This window comes from Anser brachyrhynchus, assembly GCF_964034855.1.
Source record: "Anser brachyrhynchus genome assembly, chromosome: 5".
Classification (NCBI taxonomy): Eukaryota; Metazoa; Chordata; class Aves; order Anseriformes; family Anatidae; genus Anser; species Anser brachyrhynchus.
In genome coordinates this window covers 65,283,369-65,304,026 of record NC_137699.1, presented here as the reverse complement: position 1 = coordinate 65,304,026, position 20,658 = coordinate 65,283,369, and the positions used below count along the sequence as shown (strand labels likewise).

Here is a 20,658-nt window from a genome sequence, read left to right as displayed (position 1 = left end):
CCGCGGGGGAAGGAGGGAGGGGGGGCGGGATGGGGACGTGTGAGGGGGGCGCCGCCATTTGGCGGGCGGGCGGGCGGGCGGGAGGCGGCGCGGGGCTTTGCCCAGTGCGCAGGCGCGGTGCCGAAGGGAGCGGGGCTCAGTGCGCAGGCGCGGGGCCCCAAGGCGCCGGCGCAGCGGCAGGCGCGGGCCCTAACGCGCAGGCGCGGGCCGCGCGCTCTTCCAGTGGCCGGCGGAGCGCGAGGAGGCCGCAGCACGGCGGCACCGCGGCAGGTGCGGGACGGGGGCGCGGGGACGGGACCGGGACCGGGGACAGGGTTGGGGACGGGGACGGGATGTGCAGCGCGGGCCTTGCGCCGTGGGGCTGGGCCGGGGCCATACCGAGCGAGGTGGGCGGCCCGGCCCGGTTTGGCCTGGCCTGGCCTGGCCTGGCCCGGCCCGGCGCCGTGAGGGCTGCGCGGGGCGGGGCGCGGGGCCGCGCCTGGCGGCGGGCGCTGTGGGGGCCGCCCGGCGGCGCCGCCTCTGGCCCCGGGCGGGGCGGGGGGGGGAGGACGTCCCCTCCGGGGCGCTGCCACGTGCGGGGCCCGGCCCGGCCTGCGGGAGGCGCGGGGGGGCAGCGGGGCCGTGCGGGGCTGCCCGCGGGTACCGGCGGGCGCGGCTGTTGGCCGCGGCAATCGGCAGCAGTTCGGTGCCTCTCGCACGGGGCCGCCCCTGCGCTGCGTGCCCTGGCCTCCCGGCCGCTCCCGAGGGCAGAGCCGCCGTTAGGGGGTGAGAACCGCGCTGCCGCCCTTCCCTCGGGCCGTTCCAGAAGGCGCTCGGGTGGAAGCAAACTGCCAAAGAAACCTGAAGGTTGTGCTTGGAACGTAGTGTCCGTGCGTGCGTGTGTGTGCGCACCTCCGTGCTGCTTCGCACTCTTCTTTTTTTATTTCTTCTTCCCATTTTCCTTCTTCTAATTCTTGGACGTAGCTGGAGTTGGAGGAGTTGTTTTTTGAGCTGAAATGCATCACCCCAATCAGCCAGAAGTGGAGAACATCTGTCACATCTCAGAATAAACTTAGGTCTTAAAACTCTTGTATGCGTAAGGACAGTTCTGTTAGCCTTCTCTGTTTTAGAACTACGAACAGGCTCGCCCAGGAAAACTGTATTGGCTTGCTTTTATACCTTGATAGTAACTTGTGATAGTTACTTGGAAAATCCACAAAGACTTGCGTGTGTGTGCGTTAAAACATACGATGGGTACAAACTTTTGTTTTAGCTGTGAATGAGACTCATGAGTGAAGCAGATATGATGAAACACAGGAATGCGTGAAGCACGTGGGAGACTCTTGAATGGCTGAGAATCAGGAAACTGTGCTCAAGTGTTACCTTCTGCAATCTAATCTAGGAATCCATTCACGCTCATGTTCCTAGTTTAACTAGAAACTTGCTTCTGGCTGGTCAGGTAAAATCCCTATTTTTGTTAATGTTTTAGGTTTTTTTTTTTGAATCTTCCACACTCTGGTATTAGAACAAGAGAAAGATCAATCTGAATTCAATGTTTTTAAAATAACAAAATGGGATACATCTTAATACACCGAGAACTTTATTTGTAGCTTGACTGATCCTCTCTTTGCAGCCATTAGAGAGGGTGGGCAGCTTTCTGATTTAAGTAATGTCTATTAGGAATAAATGCTTCCCCCATCCCCTCCCTATGAGTTAGGACAGCTACAGCTCTCGAAGCCTTTTTTTGCTAGTGGTGTAGCTGAATTAATGACTGCATGGGCTGATATCTCACTTCTACTTGAATCTTCCCTGCTGGAATGTTGAATATTTTTATTTCTGTAGGGTAGTACTACAGGACATCTTCAATCTCAGCCATGGAGAACTCAGCTAGTACAGAGGAGGAGAAGACGACAACTGTAAGCAATGACAGCACAGGCAATGGCACTGAAACGGCAACAGAAGAACAGCATATGGACTTCAGTACAGAAATTATGAGTGTAACTGAGATGGAACAATCACCTGATAGTTCCCCTGATTTGAATGAAGAGAACGCACAAGAAGAGGGTGAAATTCCAAATATTGAAAGCTTACAGACAACTGATATTGAGGCTGGCTTCCCTCCAGATTTTGACAAGTTCTGGAAAGTAGTAGAGGACAATCCCCAGGATTTCACAGGATGGGTATATCTACTACAGTACGTAGAGCAAGAGGTTAGTACGCGTCCACTTTTTCCTTAGTCTTCCAGAAATAACCAAACAAAACCAAATTAACTAACAGATATTCCAGTAACAAATCTAGAGCAGTAAATCAGGCTTTGATACGTACTGCTTTAAGACAGCTGTTATTCCAGTAAGGAATCTAGAACCGTATGTCAGGCTTTCATACATACAGTTTTAAGACAGTCACTGTTACCAGTGTTGTCAGCAGAGATCACAAAATAAGAGCAACAATTCTTAAGGCAGTGTTAAAACAATAATTGTTTTGCAAATGTTAATAATGTGGGGTTTTTTTTACACTTACAAGAACTTTGTTCTAGATTCTAAAGGTGAACCTGCGTGCTAAAACTTGTTCTTTATTAGAGATAACTCTTTGCAATTAGATTTTGGTAGTAAATAATCAGCTATAATGCAAACAGAAAATTCTCGCTAGCTTTTTGAAAGCTAGGCACTTGGGTACATTCACTATTACTAAAAACATGTTAATCACACTAGAGTTTTGCATCACCCTTCTCAGCTTTTAGTTAGAATTAGCTCTATGTGACCTCCCATCTGTTGTTTTCATTTGATTCTTCTTAACCACGTGCAGAAAAGAACAAATAGCTTTTCACACAACATGGGGGACTTCTCGCTGCAGGATATGTGAATACAGAAATTTTGTTGCTTTTTGAGCCCACGTAAATTTGTGAAAAACAAAAATTGTGCAAGGCTGTAACAGGAAAATGATTCTGTCTAAGGAAGTCTCAAAGCTGTGAACTTTGTGGCTAGGAAAAGGCTGCTGAGGAAGCTTCATTGTTTTTGTCCCGTTCTTACACTTCTCTTGATCTGGCCCTGAGGTGGCGTACTGCGTTGTACGGCTGCCTGGGCTGCCTGCAGCTGTCGTTGCTGGACAAGATGCTAGCTAGATGCTTGTTCTGTTGTTCAGGCTGTATGTTGGAGATAACTTATCACTTCTATTGTGTGTTTCTTGCAGAACCACCTACCGGCTGCCAGGAAAGCATTTGACAAGTTTTTCACACATTATCCATACTGCTATGGATATTGGAAAAAGTATGCGGACCTCGAAAAGCGACACGACAACATTAAACAGTCCGATGAGGTACGTAGGTAGCTGGACGAAGCTGTTGCCGTTGGTCCTGTTGGCCAAATAATGACTAACGCGCTGCAAGTCATTTGGCTGCCAGTACCTGCCATGCGTGGTCAGGTTTGTAGGGATTTTGTTTGCACTTGTCACTTCTGTGGCATTTGTAGCTAATGTTTTTTCTCTTTGTTGGCAGGTGCGTTAAACCTCTACAGTTTGTCAAGCTTTGCAGTGCAAGCCTCTGTATTACACTGCAGCTTAACAAGTAGGGCAGGGCTTTTCTGTCACTTACATTTATTACTCATTTTCAAAGCAATATAGTTGGTTTGCTGGTCACAATTGCTACATCTTATTGCATTTTTGGTCAGACGCTGTCAATGATGCTCTAATGGGTCTGTGCCCTATGGTCTGTACCCCAAAGCCTGCCCACACAACCTGGTCAGAATGCAGGGACCGCTGCGCTTTGAAGATCAAGACTCTGCACGTGGAGATCAGAACATTGCCATGTTCTATCCAACCTCCACCCGAATGGTAATGGTAGATTATTTAAACAAAATTCCAGTAATTAGTATTTCTAAGGTTCACCGGATAACACAGTGTTGCCTCTCTCTTAGGACACCAGTAAGTATTTGAAGTACAGTTCGTGTTCTCTTCATAGGTTTATCGCAGAGGGCTTCAGGCAATTCCTCTTAGTGTCGACCTTTGGATACATTATATAAACTTCCTAAAAGACACCTTGGACCCTGATGATCCTGAAACTAACAATACGATTCGAGGGTAAGTTGAAAGCAGCCCAAGTGGTACAAGAAGCACATACAGATAGTTACGTAGCTTAAACACCTTAATCCAGTTATGCTAAGGGGCTGCCTGATAACAGCCTGTAGTTATTTTAAGGAGTTTTAAGAGTTTATGGAGCTAAATTCCATTAAGTAGTGGTAGACAATACAACGTGGTGCAAGTTGTGAACTTCAGACTACACCTTAGAAATGCTCTGTGAGGCTCTAGGGTGGTATGCAGTGCTGGAACAGGTTCTCCATAGAAGTTTTTAAATTTCATTTCTTGGTGATTCTAGAATGTCTCACCTCATCTGCTGGTAATGGTCCTGGTTGAGTAAGCGGTTGCACTACAGTTTGACCTGAAATTAAACTGAGGCAGCCAGTCGCATGACCAATGTGTGTCTTTCGTCTGTTAAACAGTTTTAGAAGCTTCTTTACAGGATCTAAGTGCTAAAGACTGTATTTTCTTAGTGTCTTGTATTTTGGCTTTTTTCTGTTATCTTTTTTTGTTCTATTATAATAGCACTGGAGAAAAAAGGATAGGTGTGAACTCTCTGAATCTCTACAGATCTTGTGATAGATATCTAGAAGACACTGAAGAATTTAAATAATGAATTTTTGGGTTGCAAGTAAATGAGGACACTTAGAATCTCTAAGTAAAATCTCTAAATAAATAAAAGCCAGAACTCTTCTTCCTTGTTCTGTCACCGCATCCAGAGTCAACTGTAAATTACTTTTCAGAGCCTATGAACACGCAGTCTTAGCTGCTGGGACAGATTTCCGTTCTGACAGACTATGGGAAATGTATATAAACTGGGAAAATGAGCAGGGAAACCTGAGGGAAGTTACATCCATATACGATCGCATCCTTGGAATTCCAACACAGCTCTACAGTCATCACTTCCAAAGGTAAAGAGAAAACAAAAGGGTAGCTAATGCCATGAATTTCTCAAGCACACGCAAACCTATTTGTGTAAATGTGAAAATATTTATTAAGAACAGCTTAAAATAGTTGCTTAGCTTTATATATTCGTTTATTTACTCATACACTTTGACGAACTTTTAAGTACTGATACACTTTTTCAGAATGTGGCTTTACATTAAATCACAAATTCTGCTGCGGAATAAAGGAAGGCATTGGAAATGTCAGTGAGAAGTGGGGATGTCTTTGAAAAAGCCTAAGAGCAATTTTTAAAACTTACTTCCTCATGCACTGCTCACTTGTGGTTAAACATTAATTTTGTTGAAACCCAAATAGAAATACTTGGTTAAGTGTTAGATAGTAGAATTCTACAGTCGTACGGAGAGGTTAAGAGGAAGGAATCCGGTAGCTCTAGTTAAATTGTACAGCAGTCTTCCTTATAATTTCTGCAGATCTAAGTGGTCTGTTTTCACCACTGAATTTCATTGTCCTTTAATTTCTCTTTCAGATGTAAAGCTTCTGAATATCTGATAAATAGTGGGAGGTTTGTTTTGTGCACATGTTGTCACAAGTTGCATGCTCATTTCTGCTCGATTGATAAAGTAATACAGAATCCCAGCAGGGTTTATTGTTTGTTCTGGTTATGGAGAGTATTAAAACATAAAACGTCAAATTTGTGTTGACTTGTTTCTAACTCTTTTAGGTTTAAAGACCATGTACAAAACAATTTGCCACGAGAACTTCTAACTTCTGAGCAGTTTGTTCAGCTGCGCAGAGAACTAGCATCTGCGAATGGCCACAGTGGGGAGGATGTGTCACCTGGAGATGATCTGCCCTCCGGTACTGAAGATATAACTGACCCTGCCAAGGTACACGTGCAGAGAGAGTTCGTTGGGTTTCCTTGCCCTGATCTGTGGCTAAGAGAAGTATATATTTGCAGACAATCTGGTATGTTTGTAGCAGATATGTTCACATAGTTTTTTGCATATCACTGCTCTTTGTCTGTAGAGCATATGCTTCCAGCATTTTCATAGGTGTCAAAGAAATGGAGTTCATCATCGTTAAGATGAGACCAAAACTTCACACAGAAAACAAATTCAATTGGGTTGCGCTAAGAGCCAAGGTATCATCGGGGCAACACCCCCCTCCCTTCCCAAGCTGTTTCGTATAGCATTTAGTGCATCCGTGCTACTTTGCCTATATTACTGTTATCTTAAAGTGCACTGTGGTATCTACCTGTTACATTTTTTTTTTAACAATTGTGTTTTAGCTAATCACTGAAATAGAAAACATGAGGCACAGAATCATTGAGATTCATCAAGAAATGTTCAATCACAATGAACATGAAGTCAGTAAGAGGTGGACATTCGAGGAAGGGGTAAGTTCATTTTTTTTTCTATGTGAGGCAGCGTGTGTGAGAGTTCTGAACATAAGACTGGGAATTAGGAATTTTGATTAACAGTTAGGCCTTACAGTTTAAACTGTGGGGCTTTGAACAAAAGTCTGGCTTTACTTCTGTGCCATTCTTCTTATCAAAAAGCAGCTTGTCAGGTCAACTCTGTCATCTGAGGATGTAACAGCCTGCAAACAGTATTTGGAGAGAGGCAAGATGGTGTAATGTTGTTTTACTGAGTAGTCTTTAAATATACATGTATGAAACGCTATGCCACTCAGTATGCATCTGGAGTATTACAAAATAACTGGAGTTGCTACCTTCCTCCCTTCTTTAATTGAAAAGGTAGGCATGTCCTAAAAGGAGAATGACGTTTATGTTTGCGTATGTATTTTTTGATTGCCTTCAAGTCTGAAATCAGTTAGCTTTGTTTTCCAGAAGTAGCCATCATAACCTGCAGCTCCCATATATAACATGTTAGAAGTAATTAAGCCAATCATTTGTTTATCAAAATATTTTCTATGTAGAATTAAGCTTAATTACTTTTTAAAAGCAGCCTGAGTTTTTAATTCTCAATCTGGCAAACATGTTATTGCGTAACATTTTGTTCTTGTCTTAAGTTTATCATCTTTTCAAAGAGTATGATGTATTGAACAGTTGGGACAGATCTCAGAGGTTCTTTAATAGTCTGCGTGATCTCAGACCTGTTCTTACGTTGCCTATTGTGCTTTGTTAGAGTAGGCAAGATACCTTATAAGCCAAAGGAACTCAAAATACAGCACCGTAGCCAGTCCTAGCACAAAGTCAGGCTCAAGTGATCTCCCCTTTCTTGTTACACAACAGCCTGAAGTGCTGTTGTTACCAGTTCTGCGTGTTGCAGGATCACTTGTGTACCAGGTACCTGTCCTAGAAGGAAGCAAAGGATACCAAACATGTCCCTAGAGGAGGTGAGGCTCAAATATGCTGATGTGTAGAACGGTTATGTGAGTATAGCTGTTGTACTCGCAGGATCAGGGAACAGTAAGCTACAGATTATTGAAGATTTGAAGAATGCTACAACTGCAGACATGCCGTAGAATAACCTGTTTCTGATAGGTTTTCTGTATTGCTCTTGGCCAGAATCTATAACTGCTCTACTAAAAGTGTATCTGCTCTATAGATACCAACATGTTGGATCTATAAAGAGTGGAAACCAAAGTTATACAGGTCTTTACAATGGACAGAAATGAGGTAGATACATGGTTGAAGTCGGGTAGCAGTGATGGAGGCCACTTAGACCTTCTTTACTACTATTTTAGCGGTGCCAATGTATCTGTGAATTTATCAAGACAAAGACCTTACTGGATTCCATAGCGGAGCTCAGTAAGGAGCGTGAATGGGATGACGGGCTCTAAGTTTTGGGTGGTCGTGAAGGATTGAATGTTTCTGCTTAATTATCAAATTTCTCCAGAGACTTGAATGGATATCTCTGGGGTAGCAATGTACAGGAGAGAAATAATGAGGTAAAATTAAAACTGAAGAGAAGAAAAGCAAAAGATCTCTGGAAGGATGTTTTGCTATGTTGAGTTCAAAGCAGTGTTTAAATTTGCCCTTCTGAACTCTGTCCAACAGAACTCCTCCTGTCAGGAGTAAAAATGCAATCTTGCTAGCTATTAAATAATCAGCCTGATGTAAATATTTCATACGAAGTTCAATCCGATGCTCTGTCTTTCCTTGCCGTGTTTCTCAACCAAATTTGGAACTTAATTTGTAGGATGTGCACTAGTACAATGGTAAGTACTTTGGTTGTATATTTGTATGTGGACAATACTTGTTGTTTATAATGTCATTGTTACGTTATAACGGTAGGTGTGCAAGGGAGTAATTATCTGTCTTGTTCTTCTTCAAATTCTTTGAACACTTGCACTCAAAAAGCTTTATAGGTAAACAAAGTATTGGTGTAATGTAACTCAGCAGCGTTTCCCAGTTAAGTGGGATTATCCCACTTGGCTGACTTGAATAGGTGATGAAGTAACACTCCGAAGTCCTGCTTATTTCAGTGGCATTACTTGAATGGTGTGGGGTTATTTTTTAACCCATTTGGTTGCATGCTTATTAGTCATACGTTGCCAACCTGTCACTCTTGCAGATAAAGAGGCCTTACTTTCATGTAAAACCTCTGGAGAAAGCTCAGCTGAAAAACTGGAAAGAGTACTTAGAATTTGAGATAGAAAATGGAACTCATGAGCGAGTTGTGGTCCTCTTTGAAAGATGTGTTATTTCATGTGCCCTCTATGAGGACTTCTGGATTAAGGTAAGGGAAGTGGTTTACCACTGATCTCTTACCGACTGCATACATTGATCTAGTGACTAACCTTTTGTACTCTTGTTGAATGTTGTTCATATATAACTATATCTGTTGCATTAGGAGATGGTCTGCTTGCAACCAGATTTGACTGCTGCATATGCCAACTTCGTTGCCTCTCTACGTCCTTCCTTACAGAAACTAGTCTAGTGGTTCAATAAAGGTGCTGAATGGGTTTAAACAAAAGAATTTTATCGTTCTGTCATGTATTTAAAGACAAATATAAGCTGTAATATTATTCAATCTCTGCTCTGTTTTCAACTATAGTATGCCAAATACATGGAGAATCATAGTATTGAAGGAGTGAGGCATGTCTACAGCAGGGCTTGCACAATACATCTTCCCAAGAAACCAATGGTTCACATGCTGTGGGCTGCCTTTGAGGAACAGCAGGGTAAGAGCAAGGTTTTTCCTGGGAGGGATTCTGTTCTGAAGAAGCTGTTGAATGTGTCATATTTTAAGGCATCTTCACTGGTGTTTTAGGCAACATCGATGAAGCAAGAAGAATCTTGAAAACATTTGAAGAATGTATTCTAGGTCTAGCTATGGTTCGCTTGCGAAGAGTAAGCTTAGAACGCAGACATGGAAACATGGAAGAAGCTGAACACCTGCTTGAAGAAGCCATTAGGAACGCTAAGTCAGTTAGTGAATCGTCATTTTATTCCATCAAATTAGCTCGGCACCTCTTCAAAGTACAGAAAAATCTTCCAAAGGCAAGAAAAGTGCTGTCAGAAGCCATAGAAATTGACAAAGTATGTGTTTCCTCCTTGTTTTTGTTTTTAATACAGCAAACTTGTATTTTTTTTTTTCTTTCTGAACCGCTTTAATAAATACGGCAACAATGATGACAGGTATTTTGGCTGTATGTAATGTTTCATTACTGCATGGAGACACCAGTCCCTCTAAACTGATGTTGCCATATTTACAGCTTTCAACTCTGGAAATTTGCAAGTTGTCTCTTTAATCAGATGCATAACTTGCTTCATACCTTCATTTTTCCTCTTTAGAATCATAAACAGTTATGACAGTGTTCGTATCTCAAGGCAAACAAAATTGACCATGTAGGTAGTGTTCTTGAAGCATTTTTGTATAACGCTCCAGTCCTATCTGTTAACTCAACGTCACATCTGTTTTTGTAGTGTTAGCTGACTTCTGTTTTATTTGTGAAATAAACCAGGTCAGAGATGACCAATATAAGAACAAGATGTTTATATTAACTGTTTTAGCATATGCTTATGTTCCAGACCACATCCAGTAGACATGCATTCAGTGTTAAATATCTAATATGACGCATCTACAGCTTCCAATACTCTTTTTTCCCACAGGAAAATACAAAACTGTATCTCAACTTACTTGAAATGGAGTACAGCGGTGATCTCAAGCAAAACGAAGAAAACATCTTGAGCTGTTTTGATAAAGCTGTTAATGGTGAATTGTCTATAAAAATGAGGATTACGTTTTCTCAGAGAAAAGTGGAATTTCTTGAAGACTTTGGTTCTGATGTAAACAAGTAAGATATAATCTGTGCAGTGGCCAAATTAAGGTCACCAAAAAGAGTGGTTGTAAAAGTAGTAGGGAAGAGGTAGCATTAGCTGCATCCGTAAAGTGTTGTGGTTTTTTTGTCATCAGCTCTCTGAGGTGGAGGTGTTTTTCTAAACCAAAGTCCTATCTTGACTATCTTGAAGTAGAAATCTCTTTTCAGAAAATTATCCCTTTTTTTCTGAAATACCTAATGCCTTATAGTGCCAAATCCTGTTGCCTGTAACTTCTTACTTTAAAGGGGGATGCCTCTTAAAGAGAAAGTGAAGTGTTCTGTGACATAGGTGTAATATATATTTCTGTACCCTGTGAGTCACTGCTTCTTTTTTCCAAAACTGCATTTTTTGGTATTTCTCTACGTTTAGAAGTGTTAACAATGCTGTACACTTACATGGGAGGATCAGATATTTAAGTGAGATTTGCACTTCTATTGCTAATAGCCTTTTTTCATCTTAATATTCTCTAATGTGAAATAAGTCTTTGTTTTTATTTACATTTTGCAGCTAATTAACTTGGAAAGTTTAACCGTGAGTTAGTTTTTCTGCTTTGTATGTTTTTAAAAATAGTTCTAACGTAATGTTGACTCTGAACGCTCAAACTTGCGTGACAGCTGGGCAATGCAACTTTGGAGTCCTAAACAGTCCAAACAAAATGAAGTTTTAAGCTTCAAATAATATGAGAGGGGCAGAATATGTACAAGAAACTCTTTTCACTAAGAGCAATATTGATAGATAGAAGCATTTTTCAATTGATATCTTGTGAACTGTTTTATGCAGCAAATGAACTTTATATTTAGCTATTCGTTTGAATTTCAATTAGGAAATGTAAGTCTTACGCTTTCACTCAGCAATATATGGTTATACTTAGTACGTGAATAATGTAACTCTTGTTCTGTGTTAGATATACTTGTTCTTTCCACACTGTTTGGGAAAAAGCAGTGGGTACAACGTCAGAATTGTTTTAATTTTGTGTAATACTCATTTCCAGTATTTAAAGAAGTGCAGCTTTCTAAATATCAGTGCTCCTATTATGGATGGCATCAATGCTTAGGTGAAGTAATTTAATCACTGGAAGGAGCAGCTGTATCACAAACAAGTTGTCTAAAACTTCTCTATAAAGTTCATTTATAAAGAACTGTGTGAAGCATGCTGAAAGTTAAGCAAAAAGTTGGGAATTTTTGAGCTAACACTTCTAAAAAGAAAATCTTTACTGTGCATTGTGGAATCTCCCCTCCAAATTACTTTTTTATGTTTTGTTTTCCTCTCCCCATTGTGAATCACTGAAAAAAATACAGATTACTATTGAATTTGGTTTAGAATGTTTTAGTATTTTTACATTTTGAACTAGACCTCTTAAAATGGTTGCTTATATTTAAAACATTAACATGGAAGTGGTGAGCAAAGTGCTTTTTTTTTCCTTTGTCTTCTTCAGGCTTTTGGATGCCTATGATGAACATCAAGCACTTCTGAAGGAGCAGGATTCTTTAAAAAGAAGAGCGGAGAACGGGTAGGAAGTCTGCTCACCTGAGGTTATACACCAACTCGATAGGTTATGCACTACTGGTAGCTGCAACATGTACTCCACTGAAATGTCTGACAGACAGCATGTAAATGCTTGAGAAATATTTCAGAGAACAATCTCAGAGGCTGTGTTTTTTGTTTGTTTAGCCTGTGAAATATATATTAGCTTAAAACCTACTGTTAGAACAAAATAACTTTTTAATCACTTAAAAGTATATGCCGGGGCTATACTACTGGCTTACATTTGGAAACATTTATTGGAAGTTAACTTTTTAATTATGTATCGCAGGAAAAACTAAATACTGTTAAAAATAACTAAATCTCTAAGGAGATGCATGCTGGTGGTGTCTCAGTTTGAGCACCAGTGTAATTCCAAAAGCGGACTGTTGTTCTGAGCACCGCGTACCACCAACTTTTTCTGAATCGTATTCCGTTACTCTGTTTGGACAGGATGCCAACTTGGAAAACAGTCCTTACCCTTATCCATTATAGTATTTCTTATGCAGGCATTTTTAAAACTTTAATCCAGCATACCATTTACAAGTGTTTAATAACTTTGCAGGTCAGAAGAGCCAGACGAGAAAAAGATGCTCACAGACGACCCGACTATGGCATCGGCACAGATGATGGATGGGGACATGCAGGTCAATCAGGCAGCGTATAACTATAACGCCTGGTATCAGGTAGGTACATGCTTTGGTTACTTCTTTTAACACGTGTTCTGAATATATGCAAATGGTTGTTTTCCCAGTCACTGTTCTTTATCTGTGTCCACGTGTCACTTGGCAGGGAACAGTTGGAACAAAACCTTAGCTCGTTTTAGTTGCTTGCTTTTCTTTCTATTATAGAAGCGTAAAAGATTTCTGTCTAGCGTGGAGCAATGCTAGCAGCTTGGTGGCGAGCTCTTTATGTGAAGGGAGGTGTGGGTGAAGGATATTGCAGGCAGGGGCCAATAGCGTGTTCTGTGCTGCAGCCTTTTGCCCAGGAACGTCACCTTGGGTTACCAACTTACTGTGTTCTCAGTTACTTTCTCCAGCCAGTGGTTGCTGTAATGTCTCAGTAGGGGTTATGCTGCTAAATACCTAAGCTCAGCTGAGATGGGGGTGCAGCCGGTTGCTGTGAGACCATGGGAACTATCTCAGTGATGGTTTCTGCTAGCTACAAACTGATAGATTTAAAGGGATTAGTGTCAGGACGCTTGGCTCTGCTTGCTTGTGGGGTTTGCTGTAAGAGTTGACACTGACAGCTGTATGCTTTCGTTATCTTCTGCTCCTTCCCTTCTGTTGAAATGGAAATGATGAGGAAGAGCTGTGGGGCAGTTACCAAAGAGGGGGGTTTGAGGCACAAGATGTTCACTTTGACCTGTCCTGTATTTGAAGACTTTCTAAATGCATGCTGCTTAAGCAATTAAAAACATTACAGGCAACAGTATCTGCTCCTGCACTGGCCTTTGTTAAAAATCTGATCATTAACTTGCATCTAAACCACACTTCAGTTTTGCCTCAGTAACAAAACTGATTTCCAGTAGATTTTGTAAGGTGGTTCAGAGCTTGCAGGCCTTATATTGAAGGGGAACCCCCCGAGTTGTTCCACGCTTTACATCAGATTGAGATGCAGGATGCATGCAAAGCCTCAAACAAAAGGTATCGAGACCCGATTGTTGTGGATGTGACACGGAGCATGTTGACACTTGTATGACCACGGTGGCTGGTCTGTTATTAAAATTACAAAGGGGTGAACTCAGATGTGTCTTTCAGGAATGCTAGATAGCTTAACCAGATATCCTTCCAGGAACACGGCTGTTCTGACTTCCATTATCATTGTCTTTTTCTAGTACAATTACCAGAACGCGTGGAATTATGGACAGTATTATTCTCCTTCAACTTGATCAGAAGAGTGGATGAAGTTCACTGTGCAGTTTCAACGAAGAAAGAGTAAAATATATTTTTCTAAATTAGGGATGTTAAAGAACTGTTGTAATACTTGCTTTTTTTTTCTTTTGCATGTAAAATGAGCTGATGTTCACAGGGTATGTGTGAAGCAAGATTTGTGTGCTGATAACTGATAAATGGTATCTCTGTACAATTCTAGTTTACTATAAATGCATTTTTTTTTAATTCCCTGCACTAACTTATGGAGCTATCTGAAGATTTTTTTTGAGTCTCATTCTGATTCCTGGGGTGGGTTGACCTTGGCTGACTGCTAGGTGCCCACCCAGCTGTGCTTTCATTCTCCTTCCTCAGCAGGCCAGGGGGAGCAGATATGATTTAATAAGAAGCTGCGGGTTGAGGTAAGGACAGGGAACTTGCTTGCCAATTACCACCATGGGCAAAGCAGACTCAGCATGGGGAAATTAATTCATTAATTCAGAGCAGGGCAATGAGAACTAAAATCAAACTAAAACCACTGTCCTGATTCCCCTTCTTCCCAGGTTCAACTTTGATCTCAATTCTACCTTCTCCCACGCCACGTGGCAGAGGGGGCTGGCAAATAGGGCTTGCAGTCACAATGCTGCTTCTCTGCTGCTGCTTCCTCCTTGTGATCTTCCCCTGATCAAGTGTGGGGGGGTCCCTCCCATGGGGTGCGGTCCTTCACCAGGTGCTGCCCCGCAAGCCCTCCCTGGGGGCTGCAGTTCACCCGGACCTTCTCCAGCACGCGCCTGTACCCCGGGGTGGGTGCAGTCCTTCAGGAGCAGGCTGCTCCAGCAGGGGTCCCCCAGGGGCTGTGGGCTCTGGGTCCCATCCACCTGCTGTGGCACGAGATCCTCCGCAGGCTGCAGCAGCGTCTGCTTTGCCAGGGCCCCCCTTGGGCGGCAGGGGAGCTGCTGTGGCACCTGGAGCACCTCCTGCCCTCTCCCTCAGTAACCATGGGGCCCGCAGAGGTGTTTCACACATTTTTCTCTCGCTCCTCCCGCAGCTGCTGTGCGGTGTGTTTTAGCCTTAAATACGTTGTCACAGCAGCGCAGCTGGTGCTCAGTGACTCAGCTTTAGCTGGCACTGGCTTTTATCTGACTTGGAGCAACCCCTGCAGCCCCCCGCTAGCAAAATCTTGCCACCTAAGCCCAATACAATGGCACAGATTCGATCAGTAAATCTGGATCTTTCCTTTTTTCTAAAAGCATTTCTGATTTCTGTTAGCCCCAGCGGCTGCTATAGGAAACAAGCAGGTCTCGGCTGGCTGCCAGTTCAGGGGCAAGGCTGTCCTTTGACCTGTTCTGCTCCTTCCCAAGCAAATCTTCATAACCTGCTTCCACCGTGAGATCTTTTTCTATGCCCCAGTGAGCAAATCTAAGACTACTTTGTTTGTAGTGTTATAACAAACTCTTCAGCTTAATATGGCAGCCTTTGAAAGCTGTGATATGTATTTTCTATTCTGTGTGGGGGGTCAAAAATTAAAATGCAGTGCAAAATGATGTTGCATTCTTTTTTTAAGAAGCACAAACTGTGTTTGGGATGATTTTTTTGTATCTAGAGTTTTTCATGTACACAATGTGAGCAAACTTTTTTCATTTGATCAAAGTGATCATTCTCATTTTCGTAATAAAAGCAAGGAATTCAGTAATTCTTGGAGCTTTCTTGGGTTTCTTTAGTCACATTAAGACGTCCAAACTCTACAGGTTCTACAGCTGTCTTGTTTAAAAAAAATCTGTACTTTTAGTATAGAAACACCTCAGGAACTTTGAGGCAGACATAGTTCTCTTTTAGGAAGGGGCTGGTATCGTGCCTGACACTTCAAAATGTATTTAAAGGAGAAATCTCATGTGTATTTAAGAATTATGTATAGCATCACTTAAAGAGTCACCTTCCTCTTCCCTGCTACTATTTTAGATGAACTAATACCGTTGGTGAGTGCTGTTGTAAAACCTAACAGCTGCACAAAGGATAAAGCTGAAACACATTGCTTTGACTTGAGCGTGGTGCCGAGGTAAATACACTCCAGTAAAATATCACTGAGTATTAGAAGGATCGATAAAACCAGTCATGGCAGTTCAGGATGGGTCTCCTCCTTCAGCAGTTTTACTTGAGACTCACGCACCCCGTTCCCCCCATACTAAATAGTTTTAAGGTAAGCGTACACAAAAGTAAAATCAGTAGCAAGTATAAACAATGGTTTCTTTAGTGGTATGTTACTGTACAGCAGTTGGGGGGGAACAAACTTGATTTCAATACAAGGCCACAGTTGTAGTTATATCCTGAAGTTACGAGAGCAGAACTGCAGCTGTCAGAAGCTTTCTTGCTCAAATGGATTCCCAGCAGCAAAGCAAATCTCCGCTTCATTCAATATCCACCAATTCCACTTCAAAGAAAAGTTTTGCATTTGGTGGAATCCTGTTGGCACAAGTTAAGGAAGCTTTACGAAAGAGAAACACTGCCCAGCCATGTTTATAAAGCCATGCTAAGCGATTTACCACCTGCTCCGTGCGTCTCCCTGACCTATGTTAACGTCGTGGATTAAGCATGTAGCCACTGCCGGTGTTCGGCAGGAGGCTCACAGACCGTTCAGAACCAGCTCTGCAGACACACCTTTATTAAAGCACACTGCTCATTATTCCAATTCTTAAGACGAACAGCTGAGTTTTACCTTAACTGCCTGAGTGCTGGCTCTGTTTTTGGGACAAAGTCACTTGTCTTCCCGAGAGGTCAGATTGTCTGAAGGCGTACTACAGTGGGGAGAAAGTTTTTTTTTTTTTGGGGGGGGTGGGGGGAGGTGGAAGGTTGCTTTAGACATTTAGACAACACTTTAAATTACCAGGACGTAAGGTTAGAGGAAGAGGGAATAATCCTTTTCCTTGTTCCTAATAAACACCAGGAAGGGTTGGTAAAAAAGTGTTCTGTAGGACCACTCCTTCAGTTGTTTCCCAGAACTGCTGCTTCCAGACAAGCTTCAACTGCTTTTTATTCAGTAGCAGCTGATAACTTTGCCTGTCACCTCACAACTACACTCGTTAGCATCTCCGTTTGTGCTGCAGGAGGAAGCATTCCGAAGCAGCTACAATAAAAACAAGGCAAAAAACAATAGCCAGTTACCTTCTCTATCACCTGCTATGCAGTTGTCTGTACAGGAGGTTTTCTTCCAAAGGGGCAGTTGGCTCCATCACCTCACTACACTTACTGTGTTACTCTAAGCCTGCTATAAGCAGCGAGTGAATGCTTCCCCATTTTATCCCTGTCTGCAAAGCGCATCGTTCTGCCAAGGGTTTCCAAGTTACTTAAGACAGCAGTCAGTACGCGATTGTGAAAGGATACTTTGCATCAGGCTGCCCTTTCTTGCCGTACGCCCACTCAGGTTCGATTTCCAGTTGAGCCTTCTCTCCTTTACTCATCGTCAAGAGAGCTTCATCCCACTAAAAACAAAACAAAGACAAACACAAAACCGAAGTCTTCAAGCACTAAAAAAAAAACCCAAACATTTTAGATGCTTTTTTCACCTTGTTCCTGTGAAGACCCGTGCAATAACACATAATTCGTTTGGGCACGTTCGTCCACCCCAAGGTGTACACTGGGGCAGTCCCACTCTTTCCACGTGAGGAAACATTTACCCTTAGCTGATGTTCCCTGCTCTCGCACCAGCCTGGACCATACACCACAGCTGAGGTTCACGCTTTTACGTTGTACAGAACCTACTGAACGGATGAAATCAACGTGCTTGTTTCAATGTAAGCATCCAGTTTCAGAGCACATTTCACTACGAAGCGGATTAGTGCTTATTTAAGGCTGACCCAACGCCTAATTTTACTTCAGTGCTTGTCCCTCTTCAAGACTCCCACTCACACTGCCCCAAGCTGCTGATCAGTTTAGCATCGTATCACACTTCACAACCAACAGCTGCTACGCCCGCCTTGTGACTGCCTGAGGAGCCTATCTGGCACCCACACACAACACAGGAGTGTTAAGCCACGATACTAAAGAAGAACCCAGGCAACGACTTCTGCAGTACTGACTTCTGCAGTACTGGCCACGTGCCCAAGGCCATTCTCCCCCGCCCAGTGGCGCCCATGAGGCTGCCTTTCTACAAAGCAGCAGCACGGAGGGGCATGTGCATGACTATACAGAAACAAGTCAGGTAGGCATAAGATCCTTCTTGTATTCTTATCTTGTGCAGGCAGCCACCGATAAATATCACCACGAGCTCAGCAGCAGCAGGAGTCGAGCCCCACATGTGCTTTGTGCATACGCTGGTATCTCCCCGACGCGCCAGGTTTACACCAGTTTCTGTGACTTTAAGATTTACACAAGCAGGTGGATGCGCAGAACACTGAACTCTTCTACTTGGTGCTTTCAGTCTGCCTGGGTATTCCCCTCACGCAGATTCTGCCTCCGTTACCCTAACAGCCAGTGCTGGATACAGCAGAGGAATTACAGCACCAGAACTGCAGCTCAGTTCGGTACACGATGGAACTAGAATTTGGGTCTTCAGCATACAGCTCAGTTAATGGATGAACTGAACTATAGGTGAGGGAGCACTGAGGCAAATAAAAAGAGATGCTGACAAAACCCCACCTTCTGACTGACTGAAGCACACAATGCATCCAGCAGAGAGCCCCGGGAACCCGATAATCTCGCCTATTGTGCAGAGCACGACACAGAGACAGCAAGAGGCTGTACGTGTCCTGGGGAACATGCAGTCGTTAAACTACACACCACTTAACGAGAGCAGTGACACTGCAGATGGATGGATGCATCCATAACGAATAAATATTACATCCTGCTGACATAAAAGCTTCCAACGTGCCTTTTTACCTCGTCAAGAAACAACAGCTCGAAACCTGCATCGCAGTCATAAACCCTGCAGACTGAAAACTCTTTTTGGATTCTGAGGGAGTCATTAATGATTTACTTACGCCTCTGATAACTTTTCCTACGCCAACTTTGAAACTTAAAGGCTTGGCAGCTTTTTTCTTCTTTGAACCTGAAAGAAAGTAGCATTTTCACTTGCTTTAACATCACTCCAACACACACAACACTTCTGTTAAAACTGACTGTTATGATCACGCTTTACATAGATACCTACTCTTATTATATTACTTTTAGCACACTAACAGGTATTTAGGGGAAAAATTTAGCGCTGTGCACTAAAAGCATTATTAAATGATCACATTGCACCAGGAGCTAAAGCTGACAAACATCTTTCAGGTACGGATCCACTGAACCTGTAATAGTAATTTCAGAATGACGAGATTTCAGAGGTCACAAATGTATTACTGAATTGAACAAACAAATGAAAGTCATTAGGGAACCAATTTTGCTTTCAATGCTGTAGAAAGATTTTAAAACAAGCAGGATGAATGACAGACAGTATGTGAATGACAGCCCTGCTGTTCCTCTCGGTGTTGAACACCGCTGCTGGAAGACAGTTTCTAGCAGTTCAGACTTCGTGTGCATGAATCCTCTGATCAAAAAGTCAGAGAATTACTAACGTACTTCTCTGCAGTAAATATTGCAGAAGAGACTACTTCAAACCACTGTCGCTCCAGTGTCTCCACACTTGGGGGCTTATTACAGAAATACACCAATTAGCGTATATTTAGGGAAACCAACTCGTTGCTGCTGCCCGAGTTCCGTAGATAAGGGCATCTCCCTGAGCAGCACCCGTCCTTCCTCCGAAGTAATTTCTGGGCTTATTGAGTCCTCGCATTTCGTATTATTCGTGGCCTGGAGAATGCGAAACTCGAGGTCTGGTAAGACGCAGCAGTATCATGTTGCAGCCGCCAGCCCTAAAATAACGCCCTGCCTTCCCTCATGGAAAATCTGACCGCAGCGGGTGCAGGGACGGCCCGGCAGCGAGGTGACAGCAAAAGCCGTGCTTCTGGAGTCCGGCCAGGCCGACCGCGACTGCTGGATGAATCCAGCTGCTCTCCCCTGAACGCCTGGAGCGAAAGCCCAGCGCCCAGCACGCACACGGCCTCACCTGTTTGAACGTTGGTGTCGAAGACTGTTCCGTCCTGGAGCTTCCCCGTGTACCAGCAGTGCACGGTGTCCCCCTTCTTCGGGAAGTTGGTTTTGTCGCCCTTCTTCAGAACGGACTTGGTGTACTTCGGCGGCCCCTGGGTTCACGGGCACGCAGTCAGGGCTGCTGCAGGAGCCCAGCCCGGCCCGGCTGTGCCGCAGCGCTGCGGGGCTGCTGAGCCGAGCCGAGCCGGGCCGGGCCGGCCCCTGCCCACCCCCCGGCACCGACCTCCTCCCGGGCCTCCTCGGGCTTCGCCGCTCTCTCCTTGGCCTCCTCCGCCTTGGCCGGCTTCGCCTGCTCCGCCGCCGGCTCCGCGCCGTCCGTGCCCCGAAAGCGCTGCGGGGGGCGGCGGCGTCAGGGCCCGCCACGGCCCGGTACGGCCCGGCACGGCCCGGTACGGCCCGGTACAGCCCGGTACGGCCCGGCACGGCCCGGTACGGCCCGGTACGGCCCGGCACGGCCCGGTACGGCCCGGCACGGCCCGGCACGGCACGGCCCGGCACGGCCCGGCACGGCCCGGCACGGCCCCACCGCCACCCCCGGCCCCACCTGCGTGTGGAAGAGCTGCGTGTAGGCCGCGATCAGCTGCTCCTTGTTCGCCGTCTTGGCCACGTTCTTCACCTGCCCCAGCAGCCGGTGCTCGGCCAGGAACTGCAAGACACGGCCGTGAGCGGCGGGGCCGGGCCGGGCCGGGAGAAGGGGAGAAGGGGAGAAGGGGAGCGGGGCCCGCCGCCGCCCGTACCGCCTGCGCCGCGTGCTGCTGCAGGAACTTGATGATGTCCTTCTTGGGCAGCGCCTCGCTCCGCAGCTCCTCCGCGCTCCAGGGCTGCGCCGGCGCCGCCGCCGCCGCCATCTTCCCGCAGCGCCCGCCCCGCGCAGCGCCCGCCCCGCCCCGGCCCCGGCCCCGCCCCGGGGCCGCCCCGCGCCTCCCGCGGGCCCCT

General features: G+C 44.6%; 2 protein-coding genes and 1 long non-coding RNA gene across 8 annotated transcripts; 1 reads left to right on the top strand and 2 right to left on the bottom strand.

Moving 5' to 3' along the window:
• The first annotated feature begins 113 nt into the window (after positions 1-113).
• Positions 114-15,331, top strand: PRPF39 (pre-mRNA processing factor 39). Of its 6 annotated transcripts, XM_080594129.1 has the most exons (15): positions 219-270; positions 1,822-2,189; positions 3,169-3,294; positions 3,473-3,807; positions 3,935-4,053; positions 4,794-4,961; positions 5,678-5,843; positions 6,245-6,352; positions 8,496-8,660; positions 8,979-9,105; positions 9,195-9,463; positions 10,037-10,221; positions 11,682-11,756; positions 12,333-12,453; positions 13,605-15,331. In XM_080594129.1, the coding sequence occupies exons 4-15, from the start codon at positions 3,721-3,723 to the stop codon at positions 13,656-13,658; spliced, it is 1,644 nt and encodes a 547-aa protein (XP_080450255.1). In that variant the 5' UTR covers positions 219-270; positions 1,822-2,189; positions 3,169-3,294; positions 3,473-3,720; the 3' UTR covers positions 13,659-15,331. The 6 variants fall into 6 exon arrangements, with proteins under 6 accessions (XP_080450253.1, XP_080450255.1, XP_080450254.1 ...); XM_080594127.1 differs by lacking the exon at positions 3,473-3,807 and having other exon boundaries at positions 114-270; XM_080594128.1 differs by lacking the exons at positions 219-270; positions 3,473-3,807 and adding an exon at positions 863-1,438.
• A 532-nt stretch (positions 15,332-15,863) lies between these two features.
• FKBP3 (FKBP prolyl isomerase 3) lies at positions 15,864-20,634 on the bottom strand. The gene is made up of 7 exons (XM_080594138.1): positions 20,460-20,634; positions 20,267-20,368; positions 19,946-20,053; positions 19,679-19,814; positions 18,612-18,679; positions 17,017-17,114; positions 15,864-16,098 (listed from the first exon to the last, which is right to left on the bottom strand). Exons 1-7 carry the CDS (start codon positions 20,568-20,570, stop codon positions 16,044-16,046), a joined length of 678 nt encoding a protein of 225 aa, XP_080450264.1. The 5' UTR covers positions 20,571-20,634; the 3' UTR covers positions 15,864-16,043.
• On the bottom strand, positions 16,148-17,005 carry LOC308195921. Its single transcript, XR_013951939.1, has 2 exons — positions 16,883-17,005; positions 16,148-16,759 (listed from the first exon to the last, which is right to left on the bottom strand). It is a non-coding gene; the product is annotated as an uncharacterized lncRNA (long non-coding RNA).
• Positions 20,635-20,658: the final 24 nt, after the last annotated feature.

Excerpts from the sequence above, each read along its gene's own strand:
- PRPF39 (XM_080594127.1), top strand. The coding sequence starts at position 1,854 with ATGGAGAACTCAGCTAGTACAGAGGAGGAGAAGACGACAACTGTAAGC. Across the intron at positions 5,844-6,244 it reads ATATAACTGACCCTGCCAAG|CTAATCACTGAAATAGAAAA; the intron begins GTACACGTGCAG and ends ATTGTGTTTTAG. Across the intron at positions 10,222-11,681 it reads TTTGGTTCTGATGTAAACAA|GCTTTTGGATGCCTATGATG; the intron begins GTAAGATATAAT and ends TGTCTTCTTCAG.
- FKBP3 (XM_080594138.1), bottom strand. The coding sequence starts at position 20,570 with ATGGCGGCGGCGGCGGCGCCGGCGCAGCCCTGGAGCGCGGAGGAGCTG. Across the intron at positions 20,054-20,266 it reads CGCAGCTCTTCCACACGCAG|CGCTTTCGGGGCACGGACGG; the intron begins GTGGGGCCGGGG and ends CGCCCCCCGCAG. Across the intron at positions 19,815-19,945 it reads CCGAGGAGGCCCGGGAGGAG|GGGCCGCCGAAGTACACCAA; the intron begins GTCGGTGCCGGG and ends CCGTGAACCCAG.